The sequence below is a fragment of the Vidua macroura genome, chromosome 12 (genome assembly GCF_024509145.1).
Source record: "Vidua macroura isolate BioBank_ID:100142 chromosome 12, ASM2450914v1, whole genome shotgun sequence".
Lineage (NCBI taxonomy): Eukaryota > Metazoa > Chordata > Aves > Passeriformes > Viduidae > Vidua > Vidua macroura.
In genome coordinates this window covers 3,343,463-3,365,871 of record NC_071582.1, presented here as the reverse complement: position 1 = coordinate 3,365,871, position 22,409 = coordinate 3,343,463, and the positions used below count along the sequence as shown (strand labels likewise).

At 52.1% G+C, this 22,409-nt stretch overlaps 1 protein-coding gene across 3 annotated transcripts; it reads right to left on the bottom strand.

The window, feature by feature from the left end:
• Nucleotides 1-1,151: 1,151 nt before the first annotated feature.
• PKM (pyruvate kinase M1/2) lies at nt 1,152-20,812 on the bottom strand. Of its 3 annotated transcripts, none has more exons than XM_053988909.1 (12): nt 20,578-20,812; nt 15,466-15,525; nt 15,083-15,252; nt 14,623-14,714; nt 11,647-11,778; nt 11,269-11,455; nt 10,212-10,482; nt 9,807-9,957; nt 8,549-8,701; nt 5,320-5,486; nt 2,494-2,675; nt 1,152-1,948 (listed from the first exon to the last, which is right to left on the bottom strand). In XM_053988909.1, the coding sequence occupies exons 2-12, from the start codon at nt 15,504-15,506 to the stop codon at nt 1,842-1,844; spliced, it is 1,653 nt and encodes a 550-aa protein (XP_053844884.1). In that variant the 5' UTR covers nt 15,507-15,525; nt 20,578-20,812; the 3' UTR covers nt 1,152-1,841. The 3 variants fall into 3 exon arrangements, with proteins under 3 accessions (XP_053844884.1, XP_053844883.1, XP_053844885.1); XM_053988908.1 differs by lacking the exon at nt 5,320-5,486 and adding an exon at nt 4,718-4,884 and having other exon boundaries at nt 20,578-20,809; XM_053988910.1 differs by lacking the exons at nt 5,320-5,486; nt 15,466-15,525 and adding an exon at nt 4,718-4,884 and having other exon boundaries at nt 20,578-20,808.
• Between the last annotated feature and the right edge of the window lie 1,597 nt (nt 20,813-22,409).

Genomic DNA, 22,409 nt, shown 5'->3' with positions numbered 1-22,409 from the left:
GGTGGGACTGTGGGTCTCGGCCACCGCCGGGGCCGCGCCCGGGGCAGCCCCGGCGCAGATCCCATCCCCGCCGGCGCTCAGAGCCCCTCAGGCGAAGCCGGCGGGGCGCCGGCGGGTAGCGGCGGGACTTCTCCCCGGCCCGGCCCGTCTCTTCAGGGAATGGGCGAGGGAGTGTCGGTGTTTCCGCGCTCCCCTCAGCGCGGCGCCGCCGGCCGGGACAGGCCGAGGGCCAACACCGGCTCCACGGTGGCGGCGGAAGGGACGTGGCACCGGCACCCTCCGACCCCGAACCCCTTCCCGGTGCCAACCTCCCTCAGTCCCGGGTCCCCCCCCCAGTCCCGGAGCCCCCCGAGCCCCCCTGCTACCTGCGCGCGGCCCCGCGCGCCCCGGCCTCCTCGCGCCGCCACGGCGCCCGCCCATTGGCCGCCCGTCGCCTTCCACTCCGCCCATTGGCCGCACACTGCTGAGCCCCGCCCCCCCCGCCGCCCGTTGGCTCCCACCGCCCAGCCCCGCCTCCGGCACACTGAGTACAACCTCCCGCCCCCACGGGCCCCGCCCACCGCCGTGAGGGCCGGAGGCTGGCGGGGCCCCGGCCCTTAAAGGGACCGCTGTACAGCCTCGGGCGAGCTCCAGCGCTCCTCCGGCCCGGGCGGGTCTGGGGCCACGCGGGAGGGACCCTGAGCTCCCGGGGGAAAGCGGCCTGGGTGTCAACCAGGCCCCAGGTCCCCTGCTAGCTCTCTCAAACACCTGTAGAGTGCCCCTGACTCCTCCTTGGGCCCACTCCAACAGATGCCTCCAGCCCTGCCGCTCCCTCCCCTGTAAAGCCCCTCCACCAGAGCCCCCTCAGCTCACCACAAGCAGCCCCAGCCCTAGCTAACTCCTCCACTGGCACCACCCTCAAACTGCAGCACATTTCCCCAGCCCCTGCAGACCCCCAGACCGTCCCTAATGCCTGCAGATCCCAGACCAGACCACCCAAGCCCTGCAGACTCCTTCACCAGATCCCCACCCAGACCCCTAAGCACCTCCGCACCCTTGCAGCCTGCCCCAGCTCCTGTGGTCGCTCACCAGATCTCTTCCTACCCCTGCAGACCCCTCACCAACGCCCCCCCCCCCCCCCCCCCCCGCAAGGAGCAGCTCAGCCCAGCAAGTGCTTCAGCTTCTCTTTATTGATGGACAGTTGTGCTCTCCCACCCCAGGGCCCATCAGAGTGCTGGGTGAGGGGGGGGCTCTGGGGTGGTGGGGAGACATGACTAACACAGGAGACAACGCTGCAAGGGGAGCATGGGACGCTCTGTGCATGGAGCCAAGACCCTTCAGCTGCCCCCATTCCCAAAACAGCCAGCTGAGAAAGGCTGGATCCACCTTGAATTGGGTCTGGGGAGGCATGTAGCCATTACAGGAAGGGGGAGTAGCAGCTTGCCTCGAGCAAGGAGGGGGTCCAGCAGAACCGTTGACCACACATTGCCTCTTCTCCCCTTCCCCAAAACCCCACACCAGGGCCAGGGAAAGGAACATTTCACACTCTGAGGACAGCCACCAGGAAAGAGGAGTCCCAACAGCACGCAGAAACCTCCCTACACTGACTCCGACACACATCAAGGCAGGACTTTTAACTACAGTGAGAGATTTTTAAAAAACTAAACACTTCAAGTATATTTTTTTTAGTGATTTAAGGTCTCTTGCCCCTGCTGCTGCTGCACTGGGTGGTGTTTAGCAACCTACATCCACTCTAGGGACAAGGACAACAGCGCAAGCGATGGTTGGTCTACTGCAAGGGGAGACGGGGCAGTGGGGTGGTGGGAGGGGAGGGGGGCAGGGGAAGAAGGCCCAGTGGGCGCTCAGGGTACAGGCACCACACGCATGGTGTTGGTGTAGCCAGAGCCGGGGCGCCAGCCTGTCAGCACGATCACCAGGTCACCGCTCTTGAAGAATCCTCGAGCTTTGCCTAAGAGAGAAGAGGGAGGTGTCAGAGCCCAGTCCCACCCTGTCTCCTTGCCATGGGGCAACAGTGCTCATCACTCCCCAAGTCACTAAGTTGCCTGTGCCACAGCAGTTGGGGCTCCAGGAGGGTATCAAAACCCCACCTTCCTACTGCCCATCCATCTGACACCCTTTGCCTCTGCTCTGGGGTTCTCTGCAACAGAGCTTGAAGTTCCACAGGAGGAGGGGGTGCAGGACAGAGTCAACCCAGGCTTCCCTTGTCCCTCACGAGTGGTGAATGTTACAGGTCTATCACTCACCATCATAAACCAAACCTGGTCTTCTGCTGGAAACTCCTTAAAGGCAGCTGTGCCAAACCCACCACCCCATTTCCTAATCAGATGTGGTTCTGCTTGTGCAACCACCAACAGCAGTTTCCTGTCCGGATCCAGTTACCACACAGGCAGCCAGTTCCTCTCTTCCCATCACCAGTGACCCTAAAGTAACACCTAGGTGCTCAGGGCCACCACGTCCCACCACAGCCACATCCCAGGGGAGGGTGCCACTCACCAACATTCATGCCCAGGGTGACGCGCAGATCCACGTCCTCGGCCCAGGCATCCTGGGCGGGGTCTTTGCAGAGCACAGGGAAGATGCCGCGGTACAGGTGGGCCTGGCGCGCCGTCTGCTCATTGCGGGTGATGGCGATGATGGGGGCCCGCGGGCGGTACCGCGACACCAGGTGTGCCGACCTGCAGGGAAAACAGCCACGGTGGGGCTCCACGCAGCCAGCTCAGCCTCCAGAGAGGACAGCTGGGAACAGCCTGTGGGAGCACAGCAGCCCCAAGGTCCGTCTGTCAGCCACCAGGGCTCTCCAAAATCCCTGGGGGGGGATGTGAGCAGTCTCCACAAAATCCACTCACCAAACAGCTTGGATGCTCTGCTGGACTCCCAGTTAGGCAACTGGGCAGACCACCACTGGCTGTCCCCACGGGTGGTGACAATCTCCTCACCTCCATGTTTAGCAAGTGTCATCAGGGTGTTTTGGTCCCTGAACAAGCCTTTACTTGTCTCTGTTGCTATGTTAGGGTGGCGAGGTGCCATTTATTCTGGCCTCCGAAAGCAGGCCTTGGCATCTCAACAGGGGTCCCTGAAAATTCCCTGTTTTGAGGAGCTCCCGGTTTTCAGGGTGGAAAGAGCCGGTGCCAGCAGCACTGCCCAAAGCATGCCAAGGAGGAAGCCATCTGCCTCCCAGGCACCCTGAAGCCAGCAAACAGGCCAGTTCCTCCACGCAGAGCTCTGCTCCTGCACCCCATGGGAAGCAAATGCAATGGAGGCCAAAGTTTATACTAGGAAGTTGGGCACAAAGTCTTTAAAATGCTTTAAAACACCTTAGAATAGCAGCAGCACAGCCTGGGTGGGGACTAAACTACAGCTTTCCTTTCTCTGAGCACTGCTGAGGGAGAGCATCTGCAAACAGGTTCAAACTGCAAGGTTGTGGCATCTGCAGCTCCATCTTTCCAACGGACATGCTGGTGTCTCCACTTGCTTTTGCAGCCTCGTTTAGTGGAGCCAAGCTCAGCAACATTCAGATGCAAAGTTTGCTGCTTAAAGCAGGGGCCAGCAGACTGCTCCAAGCACCCAACCACACGTGCCAGCTCTCAGACAATCCTTCCCACACTGTCCAAGCCGCCTCCCATGAGATCTGGATGATTCAGGTACTCACAAGAGTTAACTTAATCCACAGCTAAAAATATTCAAATATCAGAGTTCAAATTCTTTAAGAAGGTCAAGTGTAAGGTTGGAACATTTGACAAAGAAACATTAGAAGCATGAGGACATCCAGAACTCGGTGCTTATAGTTCCCTCCTCATCTCTGCAGAAAGTCATTTTCTGCTTGAAATCATTTTAAGCTGTACGTTTTGGTGAAGGTTTCACTGACGGTCTGCATCTTCAGGTACATGTGCTGCACTACTGTTTTGGTGTGACTCCAGCATGAGAAATCCTGATTTCCTTCCAGAAAGCAGTCTGAGACTTATGGTCGGATGTGCTTTTGGAGCAGGCAGCCCAGGTCCTCTAGATGGACGAGCTGGTCCATGAGGCTCCAGCTCCCATTCCACAAATGGAAGAACGAGTCTTTGCTTGGCAGCTGTCATTGTTGCTGGACAGAAATCCCAAACTACATTATTCCAGCACACTTCACCTGCAGCCACTGAGCTCACCTGGTGCTTGCCAGATGCTTGTCTGTGCAGAGATTACCTGCAGGCAGGGACAAGGAATCCTGGAAGAGGACATTTCCAACACTTTCCATTTCCCTACCTACCTATCACAGGCTGCGCAGTCCCTCTTCACCCCTTGGGCTCAGGCAAGCAGGGCTGATGACTGCAAAGTCTAGCAAGGGACCAATAATTCGGATGCTACTACAAAAGGCCAAAGCCTTGATTAAAAAAAAAAAGAGATTCTGCATCCACTGAACTTCTGCCTCACTGTTACATTGATGAATTCTTGCCAAGTAGTTTGAATGGAAGCTGCAACGCTTATTTTCCCTTGGCTCTTCCAGCTGGCGCCACTGCCACTTGTAGCAGTGAGGGGAGGCTGGGCTCGGAGCTGGTGCCACGCTGGCAGAGGCAGGCCGAGGACTCAAGAGTGTAGGGATATGTGTCCATCTCCCGAGGAACCACCACTGCAGGCACTGCCAGAACCTGACTCCACTGGTCTCTCAAAGCCATGGGATTCTCCTTCCCCCACCCTGTCACACAGCAGGCTTGACCTGGGGGCACTTGTACCCTCCTACCTTCCAGACTTGGTGAGGACAATAATGGCCCCACTGCAGCACTTGAAGGACGCTTCCACAGCGCCAACTGCAGCAGCCTCGGTGGGGTCGCAGTTGAGGGGGGTCAGACGACGCAGTTCCTCAAACAACTGCCTGTGAAAGATGGCGGCTTCGGCCTCCCGGGCAATCTACAAGAGCAACACGCGTTCGGAGACAACACTCACGGCAGGCGCTCGGGCACAGGGCAGGGCGAGGTGCTCCAGCACAGAGTACCACATCTGTACTGCCAGCCTTTGGCACTGTCATTAACCAGCGAGCTCAGACTAAGCTCACCCCAACAGCACGTCCCTGCAGAGGAACCACTCGATTCCCAAGGGTTCTTTTCCCACTGGTGGCACCTCGCCCTGTCAAGCCCACACTCAGGTGACACTCATGCCAACTGCCAGGCACTCTCGCTCTGCTCCTGCCTACTGGGATCCCTCCCTGGCACAGGGTCAGCTCACATGGCAGCGGTTACACAAGGCTGGCACGGGCAGTGAGCAGCTGGCCAAAGACTGCAGTGTTAGAGCGCAGTGCATTTCACCATGGAAAGGGCTGGCCCGAGCCCCCTCTCTGAGCCCTACCTGCCAGACTCGGTCAGGACTAGCAGGGCTGCAGCTAAGCACTTAAAAGAGGCCTCCACCGCGCCCGCCGCCATGGCATCGGCAGGGTCCCTGTTGTTAACATTGAGGCGTAAAATTTCTTCGAACAGCTGACGATGAAACATTGCGGCCTCAGCCTCGCGGGCGATCTGCAGGCCCGAGTGGGAGGGAAGGAGGAGAACAGAGGAAAGAAAAGAAGGAAAGATATACCAGAGGAACATGAGATCACGTTAACTTGCTTAAGTGTCATAGTAATGCATGCAAGAGGGTATTAAGGTGAAGCAGTGAAGATTTTTGTCTCTCAGGTTTTGACTTTGATAAATGCAATCCAGACTAAAATTCACCATACCATGGGACTGGCAAGCCCCAGTCACTGGGCAGGCATTCCAAACATGGTATTTTTGTTGCATTTGGGAGTTCCCACAGAGCAGGCAAACATAAATTGCTTTTCAAGGAGCAGAACAAGCCAGCTCAGAGCCAGACCGTGCTTTGTCATGGCTGCTTATGACTTCCCTGAGACTCTTATGCCACCTACCTGCCTGCCCATGGTCCTGCTTGCAATTCTGTAAGAGGGAATACCTGGCTTCCTTTCCTAGGCTCCCAACACCACAGAGTGCTGCTGGAACAGTTTTGATGGAGCCAACATGCAAGCAACACACTTTAAATGTCATCTCTGAAGGTGGGAGACTGTTCTCTCAGTCTTGTTACATTTAGTTTAACTTCAGAGTCAATGAAGATTTAGCTTGAGAGCCAATAAAGATTTATTTTAACTTGAGAGTCAATCAAGCTTCACATCCAAATGGGATACCAATTTCCTTTAGGTAAGAGGGAAATAAACAGGAACAAGTCTTCCTTATAGGGTTGTCACAGTGTGGATGTTGGGAGTATTTGTACAGTGCCAGATATAGACAGATGAGAGGGACAAAGGCACAACTAAAGGCTTTGTGTTCTGAGTGAGCAATGGCAACAGGTTCAGCAACCTGTTCATCCCAGAATCCTGGGAATCATGATGTTTAATCATCTCAGAAGGCCTGACAACCCGATAAAGAGGGCTTGCAGAGACTAGAAAAGCATGCAAAGGTTCATGATCTTCTCAAGGACAACTTCATCCAGTTACTCCACAAAGTGAACAGCTGCTGCACAAAGCATGACAAGTTCATGTTGAATTAGAGACTGATGTGCCATCACAGTGAAAGCTCTGGAGTTAGAAAAATCAGAATTTTGCTACTCTAGTGTTAATGAATTATTTTATGTGATGCTGGGAATTATCCCTTCCACTGTTATCAGTTTAAGCCAAAGTAGTTAAGTATCTTAGGTCTAAAAATAACAGAACACAGGCAGCAGGCCGGAAAAGCAGGCCAGTGCCAACTTGTCCTAAAGCATATTGTTACTGCTGGATTTAGATAAAAGGGGAATATTTGCATCACAACACTTACTCCAAATGCAGGAGCTGGAAGCATGGCAGTTTATTTTCAGCTCCTGGTACAAAGGCAGCAGGTCCATGTAACACAGAGAGCAAATCTGCTTTTAGAAAGAAGTCTGCACTACCCACGTGTAATGGAACGTGGGAATACAGGTGTCTGCTTTGACAGTGGCTGCAGAGGGGCACAGCAACCCTTAACTTCACCCCACAGCTAGATCTGCTCAGACAGGAATAGCTATAGAGGGTTTCCAGTTGGTGCACAGGTGGAGATACCAGGGAGGTGGGAGAAAGGAAAATGGAGAGGCTGCTTAAACCTTGGTCCCATCAGGCAGCATAGCATAGCCAGGCTGGGCTTTGAAGTGTGGATCCTGGATTGGAATGGGAAAAATGCCCACTCCCACCTACAGCAATCAGCCTGCCCAGTATTTGGAAGTTTGCTGCTGCCTACTTTAGATGGTAACATCCACCTGGCTCCAGCCATGCTGCAGATCCCCAGACCACGGTTACTCAGGACATTGTTGCTGGGCTTGACTAATAAGAAGTGAATTAGCTCAGAGGAAAGAACGTCCCTGTACTGACATGTGCTCCTACCATAAGAGTTGGCACCTTGCTGCCTGAAACATCTCACAATTAGTCAACCTGTATTTCAATTTCTGCACACTGTTAAAGCCTCCAGTGCTTCTCCAGGGGCCCTGGTGGAATGAACACCATGCCCAGGTCTGTAGGAAGAGGGAAGCACATGCAACAGATCCTCAAATCAGGCTACAGATACAACACAATCTGCCCAGACCAAAGAATTAATGCCAGGATGGAAACCCAGGCATAAGGTTTGCTGCAGCAAGTTCCCAAGTCTTGGTAGGCAGTTGATCCTTGTGATTTAGAAGGTGGAAAAGGAAGGAGAAGCTTTAAGGTGCACTGTTAGCATTTGGCCTGTAAAGGAGCACCACTGCCCAGTGATCGTAAGCTGTATCTTGCATTTGCCTTGTGCAAAAAACACCACTCCATATTGAGGTAAAAGATGTTTAGGTAATACACTGCAAACCAACACTGGCTGAGTTGAATAACCTATAGAAGCTGAATTACAAATAAAACTGGTGAGAGTTAGAACTTGTGATGTGATTCACATTGTGTTGTGATTCACAGCACTGGTAACTGGGGAGCAGCAATGCTCACAGGTACTTGACATAAGGCTTATTATCAGCTGAAACACAAACTTGAAGCAGAGCAGAAGTTTCTGGCAGTTCAGGCATGTAAAAATATGGTGCTGTCAGTACTCATGCAACAAACCCCCCCAACCCCCAGCACACAGCAGGTGCTGAATGCAATAGTGCTGTAAATCACCCTCAGGAGCCTCCCCACCCCCTCCCATGCAGGACTCAGCCAAAACCTTTCATTATGTATAGATAAACTGCTTAAAGCATCTCTTTGACCCTGCAGAAGTTTAAGGCATTTAATATGCCACTGCAGTAGGACATTGGATGAAATTTCTATTGAGGTAACAGCAAAAAGAAATGGGAAGTTCTGTATCTCAGCATTTCAGAGCAGCTCTCAGCTCTGCTTGGCAAGTTTGGAGCACACAAAGTGAGATTCCAGGCCCTCAGGACCATGTTTGTTAAAAAAAAAACAAAACAAAACAAACAAAAAAAAACCCACACCCACAGCAGAGTGTGAGGGAAAAAAAAATGGCTATTTTAAGCAGCTGGATCCATTTAGGCCTTTGAGTGGCCAGCTCAGGTGGCCAAGAGCAAGGTGGTGTCCCTGTCCCCAGCAGGGCAGGGCAGTACTCACAGCGTGCTGCATGCGCACAGCCTCGAGGGGATAATCTCCCTTGGCTGTTTCCCCGGACAGCATGATGCAGTCCGCTCCATCCAGGACGGCGTTGGCGACGTCACTGCCCTCAGCACGTGTCGGGCGAGGCTTCTTGATCATGCTTTCCAGCATCTGGGAGACAACAAACCCACTGGGATCAACACACTGCCAGAGGAAGCAGCTACACTTCAATACTCCTTATGGCTTGGGCAGAAAGTGGGATGCAACTTAAGGACTGCAGGAGTTCTCCATGGGTATGGAACAGAAAGAGGGTGTGGTTCCTAAACCAGCTTTGATTTAAAGCCTCCATTAGTAAGGAAAATAACCCATTCCATTTTATACCCATTCCACATTTACTCCTTTTCCAGGGAGATTTAAGCCACACAACATCCCAGACAAAATACTCCAACCTTCAACTTCTCAGCACAAAGCTTGGTCCAAGGAACTCAGAGCTCTTTAGAGCAGTGTGGCATTAGAAGTATTTATGGACAGCTCAAATCCAGTAATATATTCTCAAATTTGGGGATTTTATCTCTAGAATCATAAAGAGCAGGGTCTGCACCAATGAAGTCACCTTCCCCCATCATAAGATTTCAAATGCTTTAGACTATATATACAGGGTAGTAAACTCAGAACAGTAACTCCACCAGCTTCCTAAGCATCCACACTTAAAAGAGTGGAAAATGGGACAGCTTTCCATGAGGTGACCACTTCCTAATCCCTTTCCACACCCCAATTCTGGCCAGCTCTCCTGTCTTCCTCAGGTGCTCAGCTTCCCCCCCAGCTGGAGCTCACCACAGTGCTCGAGGACTGTGCATGTGATCCCTAGCACTCCCAGTAAAAGGAGAAGGATCCTTTACTCAGTTCCTTCTGAAGCTGCAGTGTAGGTACATTTTCTAAGCTACCTGGGAACCCCAGCAAACCTTCCCTGTCAGGCAGGGATGAGCTGCCACAAGATGCCAAGGAAAAGCGTGTGCCATTTTTCCCATGAATTTGCAAGGTCAGCCTCAAAGGCTCATTACCACATGATGTTTTGAGGTGTATAACCTTTGACAAGAGCTCCCGTAATCTAACTGGGAAAAGATCTCAAACACAGAAATGCTTAAATATGAGCTTTTCAGCTATGAGCAAAACTTTTTTACATCTTATTCTTTAACCAATGCCACCAACCTATGGCTGCCCCCAACATTCCCTCCCAACAAGAGGCGTGAGGAGATGAAGGTGGTGCTTCCAGTACCTGAGTGGCACAGATGATGGGTTTGCCAGCCCTGTTGCAGCGCCCAATCATCATCTTCTGGGCAAGGAAGACTTTTTCAGCTGGGATCTCGATTCCCAGGTCACCACGGGCCACCATAATGCCATCGCTGGCTTCCATGATCTCATCAAACCTGACAGCGAGAGAAGAGCTGTGTTAGCCCGTTTGTTCTGCAAAGCACCTTCCCATCTGTCTGTCCTCCTCTGAAAGGAGTGCTTTTCATGGGCTGTTTGGGGTCTTGCAATGCCAAGGAAGGAGGAAGAAAACCAGAAGCAAGGCACAGTACATATTCAGTGCTACACAAAGCTGCCTGAAGCTACAAAAATGGAGTGTGAGTCACTTTATTTCAGTGTGACAAACCCAAAGGATCCCCTGCACAAAGCTCACCTGCGCACACCCTCGTGGTTCTCGATCTTGCTGATGATCTTTATGTTCTTTCCCTTTTCCCCCAGAACCTTCCTGACAGCATGGACATCAGCAGCTTTGCGGATGAAGGAAGCAAACACCATATCCACATTCTGCTCCACACCGAATTTTAGGTCCTGAATGTCCTTTTCAGAGACGGCAGGCAGGTCAACGGCAGCCCCGGGCAGGTTCACACCCTTCTTGCTGCCGAGCATGCCACCATTCTCAATCTCTGTCATGACATAGTCCTTCCCTGAAACACAGGTTCCCATGGTCAGTGTTTACAGGATAGCTCCTGCTACCAGCTCCCACACCACCTCCCTGCCTGGGAACTGCAGTGTCAACAGCAGCACACACGATAAAAAGCACACATCCCTTCTCTTCAGAGCATATCTGTACCACATGAGCTTGCAGTTTACCCTTGGGAACAGAATAGATTAGTCTAAAACAACTTCTAGGTTGTCCCTGAATAAGATAGCAGTTGTTCACTGCAGGAGGTTGGGATCACCTCCCCCAAGAAAAGCTAGCAGGTTGCAGTTTTGCACACAGAGCCCTGCAACACCAAAGCCTCACCTCCCACTCCCTACATGCTCACAGGTTTAGAGGCTTGAGGCTACAGCAGTTTAGGGAGCACTATAAAGGGAGTATTGTGGGAAGTAACCTTGCCTCTACATTAGCAGTTAAAACTAGTTCTGTCTCTGAACTACAAAACCCAGGCTCTGTGCTGTAAAACTAGTTAAATCCTTCATTAAGAGCATGAATTAGCCTGGCTGATCATGAACAGTGGTATGGCCCTACCACACATTCCCCTTTGAAGATGGGGTTTAGATGCCAGCCCAGTGAAACCCAGCTGAAGTTAGTTTTTGCGAAGTTCCTGCACTTGAGGTAGAGAATTTTAGCTCAAAGTCTCACTAAACCTTTAAGAACCATATTCACCTTTCTTCAACACACAACTGCAAGCTAAGAAAAAGTTACTGGAGGGAAAGCACAAGTATATCCTGAAGAACACCCAGTCAGAGCTAAAATGGCTATTACCCACCTTTCTCCCTAACCACCAAAGAAATCAGACCGTCATCCACGTAGATTTTGCTACCAACTTCTACAACTTTGGTGAGATTCTTGTAGTCCAGCCAGAGCGTGTTCTCATCACACTTCTCCATGAAGGCATCGTCCAGGGTCACTTTGAGCTGTGCGCCCTTCTTCAGCTCCACTTCTGCTGTGCCACTCTGTGTGACAACAAAACCAGTAAAAACCAGCACACCACCATCTTGTAGCCCACAGCAGCTCGTCAGAACTTTTGGGAGGTGGTTTGTTACTTCATTTCCTATGATATTTTTTTAGTTTGGAAATGGCCACAGGCTTCACAAGGTATCAAGTCTGTGTGGTGAAAGAAGTGTGATTAAAAAAAGCAACTTACTCCCTTAATGAGTCCAGTTCGGATTTCAGGTCCCTTGGTGTCCAGTGCAATAGCCACAGGTCTGTAGGTGATGGGATCAGAGGCAAAGCTCTCTGTGGCTTCTCGCACATTCTTGATTGTGCCCTCATGATACTGGCAAGAAAAGAAAAAAGATGGAAATGTTAAATCTGGTTCTACTTGGCTACTTACAGAAAAGATCCCTGTGCACCCCAGAGGCTGCCCATGCTGACTGTTCTGCTCCCAGTTTCAGTTCTACCTTCAAAATTTAACCCAGACAAAGCTTCCAGTAAAGCAGAGTGCAAGGATACAAGGGCCTTCCTGCCATGAAGGTGGAGTCTGGAAGTTATCTGGTGTGCCCTCAGTTCTAATTCCAGAAGGACAACTCAAGGAGACAGTTCCAAGGTCTGGCTGAAGTGAATTTTCATGAGGGCACACATCTGCCAATCGATGGTGGCTCACCAACCAAGAGGCCTTTAGGATTAACTTTTCCAAAAGCTTTCCTGAACACCTGCCTATTCAACAGAGCAGAATATTCACAGCACCAGCAGCTGGATAATTGTGAGCATTCAAAGAGACCTGATGGCAGAGGAATGTCACAGTGCCACACATGGCTGTGCTCCTCCTTCCATCAGAGCAAGGGAAGATGTCTCTCCACACTGCTAGCTCCCACACACACTTCCAGCCTGACCCACTATCAGTCCTGCAGGTGGACAGGCTTTTCACTCTTTGGCCCGAATCCTCATAGATAAAGGATTTGCTAAAAGAATGTTATCCGTGTAAATATGGGCAGTTTATTTCCCGAGTCAAAGCAATCACAGACAGCTCAATAGTCCAGCACCACACGCCTGGCTTCCAAACCTTGTTTGTGAGAGCATTTTGCTAAATGCTGCCAGTTTTAAGATAGTTTTTTGACAAAACCCATCCCAGCTCCCTCAAATGTGCTACAGATGCCCAAAAGATCAGTTTATTTTACTTGTTTAAATAACATTAAGAGATAACCTCAGCTACTTACAACTAGTAAGAGTTGTGTAACACTTGACAGACTTTAGTAGATAAGACATACCCTTTCCTCTCTGTGCCACATGGACTGATGGAGTTTGACCTGATTCACCTGGAACACTCGTTTCCCTCGTGTCACTCACTCACCCCAACATGAGCCCTCCACACTGACTTTGTTATCTCGGGGATGATAAGCCAGCACCAGGAAGGTGAGGCTGAAAAAAGCCATGCTGAAGTTCACATGTGTGCCCTTAGCCATAAATATCTAACAGCTGATAACTCTTTATAGCAGGAAAATGAGTCAGTTTATTGACAGTGTGCAAGCTGGGACTGAGACAGCCTTGACCCTTCCAGGCACTGCAGCTGGGGTGGATGCAGCACAGAAAACATGCCCCGACAGTGTCACAACACAACACTTATCTGAACCCAATCAGCTGAGATTTCCATTTTAGTTTGATACCAAGGAGTAACTGGCTCCCAAGGAGTCCAACTTCCTGAAGAGTTACACGTGCAGAACGGGAATGCAGGCTGAACTGGAGGTAAAGGCCATTTTTTAGTCTATGTAAAAGGGAGCCAGGCAGGTGCCAAAGCACCTCTGTTAAAGCTTAAGCCCTGGTAAATGCTTTGGGGTGGACACGAGAACTGAAGCACTTGTGACAGATGGAAATTCTTTGGGCCTTCACTGGTAGCTGGGGCATTTTGCAGGAGCCAGGACAGGACACAAACTCAAGACTGGCTATGGTTGATGGTCACACTCTGCAGGCAACAGCCACGCCAGAGCCTGCAGTCGGCTTTGTTGGTGTAAGATGCGTAATTAGACCTCATACAAATCAGGAAGACCTCAGCCAAGTTCACAGACTGCAGCAACTGGGCAGTAACGGTGTCAGAATTCCCAGTTTCAGCCTAGCCACCAACTCCCTGATGTGTCACCTGGCTCAAGAGCTACCCAGCTGTAAGGATTTGACTCCTGGGACACAGCTACTCCACACTATTCTTTCTCCAGGCAGATTTCCCAGCTGCAAGGCCTGCACTGACACTGTCCCAGGGTGGTTAGTCAAGGTCTGATGGTTGCCCACAGTTAAGTATCAGCCCTTTTGATCCTGACACTGCCCTGGGCTCATTAAAGGCTACCAGGGTGAGAGGCCAAGCTGTTACATACCACAAGGCTCATGGGTCACTAAGTAAAGCCACCTACAGCTGCTACTGGGTGACATTTTGAAAGTTGGAAAGCAGCCAGGGTAAAAAAAAAAAAAACCAAAAAACCTCAGCAGAATGGGATCCTCAGCTCCTCCAGTATCACTGAGGAGCTCAGCTATTTATAGCAATAAGGATTTGACTATCACGGAGTGTTGATTTCTTTTGACCTTATTTTTCTAAGCTCACCACACCATGTCCCAAACTCCATGATGGGACCTTCCAGAGTGCCAGGAATGCACCTGGAGCAGCTAGTTAGCCAGAAAACCCAGGAGCCCATTCTTCCCACTGGGCACAGTAATTACATCAAATCACTAATAACAGATGCCTTTTGATCAAGGTTGTTCATGCAAAATCCCCAGCAATGGAACAAGAAGTGAGTAACTGATAGTGTGACCTCCTGCAGAGGTGCAAAAGAGGGACAGATCTTCTCAGCTTTTGCTGCTCACTGGGAAGCAGCAGCTTTGGGAAGAGCAGGATGTGAGGAAGAACTGAAGGATTTAATGGCAAGCAGTCGGCACAGTGTCAAATACCAGTTACCTGGCTCCCTGCTACAGGGCAGGGTGCGGAATTGAATTGCTTTCAAAATGGCCCAGAAAATACACTTCGATGTTATCAACAGTGACACAGGCTCGGTATGTACAGCCAGCATGCTTTTCCAAAAAGCAGCTATTTGACCTTCCCACACCAAGGATGGTCTGGATGAAACTGGATTTCCCTCCTCCCTGCAGGACACAATCAGCAGGCACGCATGGGCTGTAGCAGCTCAGACCGCACCCTTACCTCATGGGTGCCGTGAGAGAAGTTGAGTCGGGCAACGTTCATTCCAGATTTAATCATTTCCTTCAGTTTCTCCACAGAGCGGGAGGCCGGGCCTAGGAGGAAGAAACAGTTTGAACATTAACTTTAAAAAAATAATGAGGTAACCCACACAGACCAGGCTGTTTCATGTGGAAGAGAAAAGGTAAATGGATACAGCATTGCTCAGCGCTGCAGCAGCAAATATTGTTTTAACTTGCCCATGGAGTGCAGCAGAACCCAAGCAATTCCCATTTCCCTGGATACTGGATTCACTCCCAGCAGTAACACAGGTTAGGCAAACAGGGGAAAGTCATATTCCTTCACCACACAAGTTCAGCGCTGGCAAGGGATGAAAGTCAGAACTTTCTCACAATTTCCCTAATAAGTTTCACCAAGGTGTGGGCTCCTAGCTGCAATTCTTTCCTATCTAGGAATGGCCTACCAATGGTGCAGATGATGCCAGTGTTTCTGGCAATGGTTGGCTCCGAGTCGATGTCCAGGCGGCACATGTGCTCCAGGAAGGTGTCTGCCATGGCAGCATGCAGCTGCTGGGTCTGGATGAAAGCGGTCCCTGCATCATGGTGCTTCGACATGGTTGCTCGATTTCTGTGTCTGGAAGGGAAGAAAGCGGTGCCAGGTTTGGGAATCACCCACCCCAAACTGCCCATCAAGCAGAGACACCCAGACAACAATATGATGAATATGGAGGTAACAAGAAAGCTGCTACTGGGTCAAACTATCTTTATGTTCCTATTTGAGAATCCTAACAGGCAAGGCACATTTCTATTTCCATGTCATCCCCCACATGGACCACCCAAAGCTCACCTGCCTTCTATGCAGATGTTCCCTTCATAGCTTCTCTTCATTGCCAGTCTTCCCTTGGAGCTACACAACGCAACAAAATTCAAGCACTTGAGTGCACAGGCAGAGGTTCTGCCTCCTCCCTCCCAGCTCTCCACTCATTTCTCCTTCAGGCCTCAACTGCACGTCCCATCCCACATGGGACCAGGGCAGCTCGGCTCTGGCATGACTGCAGCACGCCCGGACATGGACAACCTTCTGCCCAGGAGCACCTAATCACAGCAAAGTCCGCATAAGCCTAAACCCCATCCTTTAAGCTTGGACAAGCAAGCAGACTTGAGTTGATTAAACACAACACTTTGGCAGAGAACATGCAAAAGACTGAAGATTTAATACACTCAAAGTCCCTCTTTGACTGAAGACGCTGCAGATCTCCCCCACCTCCTGCACTCCCCTTCACCTACAGCACTGAAATTTATCCTTAGGTTTAAAACTGGTTGTATTTTTCAACATTTGGATTAAAAAACTTCTCTGAACTCAGGCCATTTGCCTCCTCTGGACTCAAGAGTCCCCACAACAGCAGGACCAGCCTATTTTTTGGGAACCAACCCATCCTTCAAAGAGCAAGCTGAGTTGAAGCTTAACAGTCCACTGGGAGGGGAGGACATTCATTTCACAGCAGTGCCAGTGCCCCAGGCATTTCTAATTGCAGTAATTTTGTTCTCAAGTAGCAGTGGCAGCTCAAAGCTTTGTCTCTTGGACCAGCCCAGGCTAAAATCCCAGCATTACAAAAGCCTCTGGTAAAAGAGTGATGCAAGGTGGTGGCTATTAGCATGGGCAGATCACTCATTTTGCCTTTAAAGATTGGTTTAACTTCAAACTCTGTGCCCTGGGCACACAGGTGATACTCAGAGCAGGCATGAGCTGCCTTCATCTCCAAGATTTGCTTATAGAAACATAGGCTGGGGCTCAGCTAAAAGCTGGGACAGAGCAGGAATAGAGCTGGGCTTTTGTTCTGCCCGCCCCAGGCAGACAAAGCCCATCAATAAACCACAGAATAGTGTGAGGGGCACACACCAGCCTGCTCAGCATATCCAATTTTGACACAGAAGCACCAATAAACCCAAGAACTCCGGCAGAGCTAGCAGGACTGAGCACAGGGAAGGGCAGATCAAGCCCAGCCAGCCTGCTGCCTGGCCCCAATGCTCCTCCCCCGCTCCGCAGCCCTTCCTCACGTACGTGCAGATCCTCGCGCAGGCAGCCCTGACTCACCCTCACCGCGCTGCCATGCGCCACAGAGCAGCCAGGCCAGCAAAAACCATAATTTGACCTGGCAAAGCTTTTTTTCCCTCAGCCCTGCCAGAAGCTGCTGATTCACTGGAGTCACTACAAGAAGGTCTGCCCACATAAAAAGCCCAACAAAGTCTCATTATTATAGGAAAACCCTCTGGTCAGTCCTAAAACATTGTGTTTCAGCCCTCTTAACACTTGCTGTTGCACCCTCCGACACCTGCAGAGCAGTGTCAAGTTTCCTTAGATGCCAAAAAAAACAAGCCTTTGCTGGGAAATCACCTCCACGCAATTGGGTTTGCACAGCTTCTAGGAACAAGAGAAATACTGAACAAGGTATCCCAACACAGAAATTGCAGCCAGAGCACAATTTGGAAGTTTAAAAAAAATAGTCAAGTGAAATCTCCCTGCCTCATGGAAATCCCCCACCCACTCAAGTAATTTACAAATATAATTTTAACGCCCTTGAAGTCTTTATAAAGAAAAAGGAAAAGTTCACTTCCCAGCCAGTATCCCCTGCACAGGGTTTTCCAGCAGTTCAGAGGGCTCAGAAAAATTAACTGCAGACACGGTGACCTTGTCCAGGAGCAAGAGCAGAGACGCAAGAGCCAGAAAGTATCCCAAACACCCATCTGCCTACAGCAGCATGCCCACGACCACCAAGAGTCTTTTCAATACTCCCTCCTGCCTTCCACCACCGTGCATTTACAAGGCACCAACTGAATTTTACTGGAATGACCAGTCTCATATTTATAACAGGAATGTCTGGCATTTCCCACTACTCCGCTTTTTTTTTTTAACATCAGAGGAGCAAGGACTTCAAGGACAACAGAAAACACGGAGCACTCAGTCTGGGCAGACTGAGGAAGGGGGGGTGAGCAATACCCTACAATGCCTGAATGTTTCCAGCACTGAATAAACCTGAATTCATTCCTCGAGGAATAACAAATAAATCCCTGAATTTATTACTTGGCCTGCCCATGCTTCAGGCAGGGTGTCCCAATGCTGTCTGGTATCTCCCCAGCTCCTGAATATTCCAGACTGAGCCATGCGAGGTCAGGACTGAGTTTTACTGCAGCCAGGTGAGTAATTCCAGCCAGCTCATCCTATTGGTCAGATGAGAGAAAGCTTAAAATCACGGTCTCTCTGGATATGCCCCTTGGGGATGGAGAAAGGAGAGGGAGCAGCAATCCCCACCCAGGGCCAAGTCTTCGCTGTTACTGGTGACAGGGAAGTAGAAACTGCAGCAGGGGCTGTCCCCAGGCCACAGCCAGAGCTGTGTCACTGCCTGCAGGAACTCCAGCCAGGAGGCTCCCAGGGGGTGATGATTTGGGATTTACTGGTCAAACTCACACAACCTCATGGGTGCTACAGAACAAGGCTGCTCGTCCCCAGTGACCCTGCCCAGAGGCAGAAATGGTTTGAGTTAGCGCTCAGGGCAGGGTTATGAAATCAGGCAGGCCTTCAGATTCGCAAAAGAAGCCTAGAAAAACATCAGCTTTGCTCATTCCAGAAGCTGGAGGCACTCAACAACAGAGAAATGCAGCTCTGCAGAGAAGCAGGTTTTTACCCTGGCCTGACATCCCCTCTCCCAGGGAGGGAGGACAGCACATTCCTGCCAGGCAGCTGGTGCCGGAGGGGAGGTGGTGTCTCGGCGTTACGTAAGGACAAAATGGCCACCCCAAAATTCCACCCCTTTTCTGCAAGCCTGGATGGAACCCAGGAGCCACCACCTGTTCCTGGCTAGCCAACACTCTCCCCAGCATTGAGCTGCGGATCCACGGGAGGAGAGACCCACAAGGGAGATGCCTCTCCAGCTTTTTGGCAATGGGGAACAGGAAGATCAGGCTGGCTCTGCCGTGCCTTTGCTAAGCTGCTCTCCCTGGAAGGCTTAACTAAAAAAATAAGAGGAGGTGGCAACCATCGGATGTTTGGTGACGAGAAAGACTTATCTCGAGGGTATTTGTAGGACACACCTACAGGCTTAACCTTGCAGAGGACAAGGAGCCTTTCAGCTTGGCAAAAAGCACCTGGCTGCCTTCAAGCAAGCTGCAAAAACCTGCTTTAGACGATAAAAGCAAGCTTGGGGGTTTTCTTTTCACATTTAACTAGGCAGAAGCGTAGACCACAGCGCTGCATCCCCACTCCAGGATGGAGATTGCTGCACGTGGCAGCGCCCCGGTACTGCAGCCCCATTTCCTACGTGCCATCCATCACCACCCGCTGCGGCTCCATCTTCCCCCGGGAGAACAACGGCCAGACGGGAGATAAAGGACAAGCACGTGCTCCAGCCGGGCTGGGAAACGTCTTACTCCCATCAAATTAAATTATCAACTTGTTGGGTGGAAAGGGAATTAAGGCCGGTGGTGGATCACTCCGGCTAACAGCAATAAACGAAGGTTTTAATAACAGCTTTAGATAGATAAAACAGTAGGTAATAAAAAAAAAAAAACCGCAGGCTGCTGCAGACTCTCCAAGCTCTTTATCTAGTGCAAGTGAAGTTTCTCAGAAGGGTTTCACAGGCAGAAGTCCCTGGTTCAAGCACGTGGCTCGCAGCAGTGCTTCCTGCCTCTAACAAAAACCTCCTGCTTAATCCGGTGATGGGCTGGAAACCTGCTGGCACGAGTACGGACCATTAACCCATCGAACTCCTTTATATTAGCCAGAATTCTGCTCTATAAACGGGATCTCGGGCATAAAACTACATTCTTCAGAGGGATTTTTTTTTTTTTTAAGTACTTCTAATTGCACAAGTTCCTGGATATGTCTGAGTAACCAAAATTTGTCATTGCACCTTTGAGCCAAGGCAAGTCATGATCAGCAGCAGGAAAATTAACAGTTTAACATGACAAAAACACTGATTTTTTTTGTTAACCTGGGCCTCTCCGATACCGAGCTGCCTTATCAGAACAAAAGCAGGTTTTTAGAGATTGCCGTCTACTTTTAGTAGTCTGAAGAGACTACTAAAGTCAGGAGGTTGCCATTGTCCGCCGACAAAAGGGCTATTCATGCCTTGGTAGCTCTGCAAAGAGGGTTTAAACACGTTTGAAAGGTTTTCACAGTTCAAGAAACTGCCCAAATCAGTTGGACGTGTTTAAGCAGGCACAATTACGGGAGAAGATTAATTCGGAAGGGGTCTTCTCTTTCCCGGGGGGGCCGGGAAGAGGCTGCAGCATCACTGGTGGGTGCAGTGAGCCGGACGCTGATTTAAGCTGATGCCCTTCGGGGAACTGCCGGCTCTTACGTGAGTGCAGGCGCGGGGGGGGGGGGGAGGCGGCCTAGCGCCTCACTCCGTCTGCCTCTGACTCAGCCTCCCAGCAGTTCCTCCGGCACTGCCCGGGCCGGGCGGCAGCCGCAGCGGCGCCGTGCGCTCCGTTTAACGGCACGGCCGCCGGGCCGGGCACGCTTGTGCGTGCCCCACTCCGTTCACCCGGGCCCTCGTACCCCAAACCGGACCCCCCACCGCCCCCCCCATTCCCCAAGCGAGCATTTCCCGATGTGGGCCGTGGGGAGATGCTTGGAGCGAGCGTTTCCCGGCGTGGGATCGGAAGGGATGCTCGGAGCGGGCGCTCCCCAGTGCTGGGTCACGGGGGGATGCTCGGAAAGGGCGTTCCCCGGTGCGGGATCTGGAGGGGATGCCCGAGGAGGGAGAGGAGGGGACGCGGGGCTGCCGGCGGCCACGTGCTCGGCGCCGCGAGCCCCCTCCTCAACCGTCCCGTAGGGCGCGCGCCCCCTCCCCTCAGCCGCCGCCCAGGGAAGACCCTCTCCCGGCGGCGGAAACATGGGAATAACGGCGGTACCGGCGTGTCCGGCCCCACTGCTCGCAGCCCCTCAGGACGCCGTTACCTGCCGCCGTTCAGTCACGCCGCTGATCGATGCTCTCGCCCCGAGCGCCGCCGCCGCTCTGCACACCGCTCCCACGCCCCGCCAAGGTGATCCCGGCTGGCCGCAGCACCGCCCCCCTCGGATCCCTCCGCCGCCAGCCCTGCCGGGGGCCGCAAGGGCGGGGCACCGGCGCTACTTTCAGGGGCGGACGCACAAAAGCACGGAGGGGGAGGCGCTGAGTCACAGCACGCGCTCGGCCGGCCAATGAGGAGGCGGTGCAGCCGCCGCACGCGGAGACGGAGAGTGGCCGTGGCCTTAAAGGGACCGCGGCCCGGCGCGATGCTCTTAAAGGGACCGCGGCCCCAACTCACACCGAGCCCCCAACTCACACTGACACCCCCAGCTCATACCAAGCCTCCAGCTCACACCTCAGGGGTCCCTCACTGTGGGGGGGGCAGTGGCTCTGGTTATTTTGGGGAGCTTTGGAGGGTCTCGAGACCTTCCAATGGGGACGCTGGGGACCAGTGTGGAATCTCTAGTGGAGCTACAAGGACACAGTACTGGGGACACTGGGGACACGAGGCTGGAGATGCTGGTGACGTGGTGCTGATGCCTTAAACAGCTGGAACAGAGGCTAGATGGCGTTAGGAAGAATAAAGTGGATATTTATTGAAGTGCCTTCAAAGGCCACACCCTGGCAGTAGGAGCCACAGTCGTGGTTCTGCCCAGATGACTCCAAGATGGAAGCAAAAGAGGGCTTGGTCATGAGGTCTCACATTTTTATAAGTTTTAGTTCTTCTGCATATAGGATTTAACCATCCAATTAATAGCTTCAAATTACGAAGTTTCACCCTCCTTGCTTGCTTGCCCGCCTTCCTCTTTTCACGTTGTTTATGATTTGGGCCTGAAGTTTGAAGAGATTGTCCTTGAGTCTCCAGCTGGCATGGGGTTGTTTTGTCTTCACCACGATGTGAAAAGATCCCAGTAACACTCAACATAAACCTAAAAGCTGCACACCAACACAGAAGAGAAAAACTTAAAACCTAAGGAATCAGCCCTGGGGGTGCTGAGGACACTGTGCTGGGGTCAAGGAGAGACCAGGCTGGAGATGCTGGGGCCACAGGGGCCACTGTGCTGGGGCCACTGTCCCAGCTGTGTGGGAACCCAACATGGACACTGTATGCCAGATCCCTGAAGGCCTTTGGCTGGCAATACTGGGGACCCCCTGCTGGAGGGGACATGATCCCAGAACCTGTGACCCATGACAGTGGCTCCACACTGGCACCGTGGTGACACTGGGGACATGCCATTAACACAGAGACCTGCCACACAGACGCTGTGCTGGACTGTAGGGACACAGTGACGGCCACCTGGGGACCCAAAATGGTCACTGTACGCTGGGACCACAGAGGGGTTCTGCACCGGGTGCACTGGGGACCCTGTGGTCCATGGAGGGGACCAAAAATGGTCACCGTGTGCTGGGGGGCAGGGAGCCCTGTACTGGGGACACTGTGGACTCTGTACTGGGGAACTATGGACTCTGTACTGGGGACACTGGGGACACTGGGCTGAGCTGCAGGAACGCTGTGACAGACAGGGAGGGGACCCAAAATCGTCACCGTGTGCTGGGGACACGGGACCTGTGTTGGACCACGGGGTCACTGTGAGGGAGACCCAACATGGCCACCCCATGGGGCACCCCATGGGACGCTCCATGTCCCTGTGCTGGGACAGGGACACCCCACCCTGGGCATTCTGAGGCCCTGTGAACCCCGCCAGCTCCGGGTCTCCCTCACGGCGCTGCCTCGCCCCCGAGGCGTCGGGGGGGGGGGGGTCACCGGCGGTGACGTCAT

Bases quoted from the DNA above. Each gene is read 5' to 3' on its own strand.
- PKM (XM_053988909.1), bottom strand. From the start codon at position 15,506: ATGAAGAGAAGCTATGAAGGGAACATCTGCATAGAAGGCAG. The intron at 9,958-10,211 runs GTGAGCTTTGTG...TCTCGCTGTCAG, and splicing joins AACCACGAGGGTGTGCGCAG to GTTTGATGAGATCATGGAAG. The intron at 1,949-2,493 runs GTGAGTGGCACC...CTTCTCTCTTAG, and splicing joins CACCCTGGGCATGAATGTTG to GCAAAGCTCGAGGATTCTTC.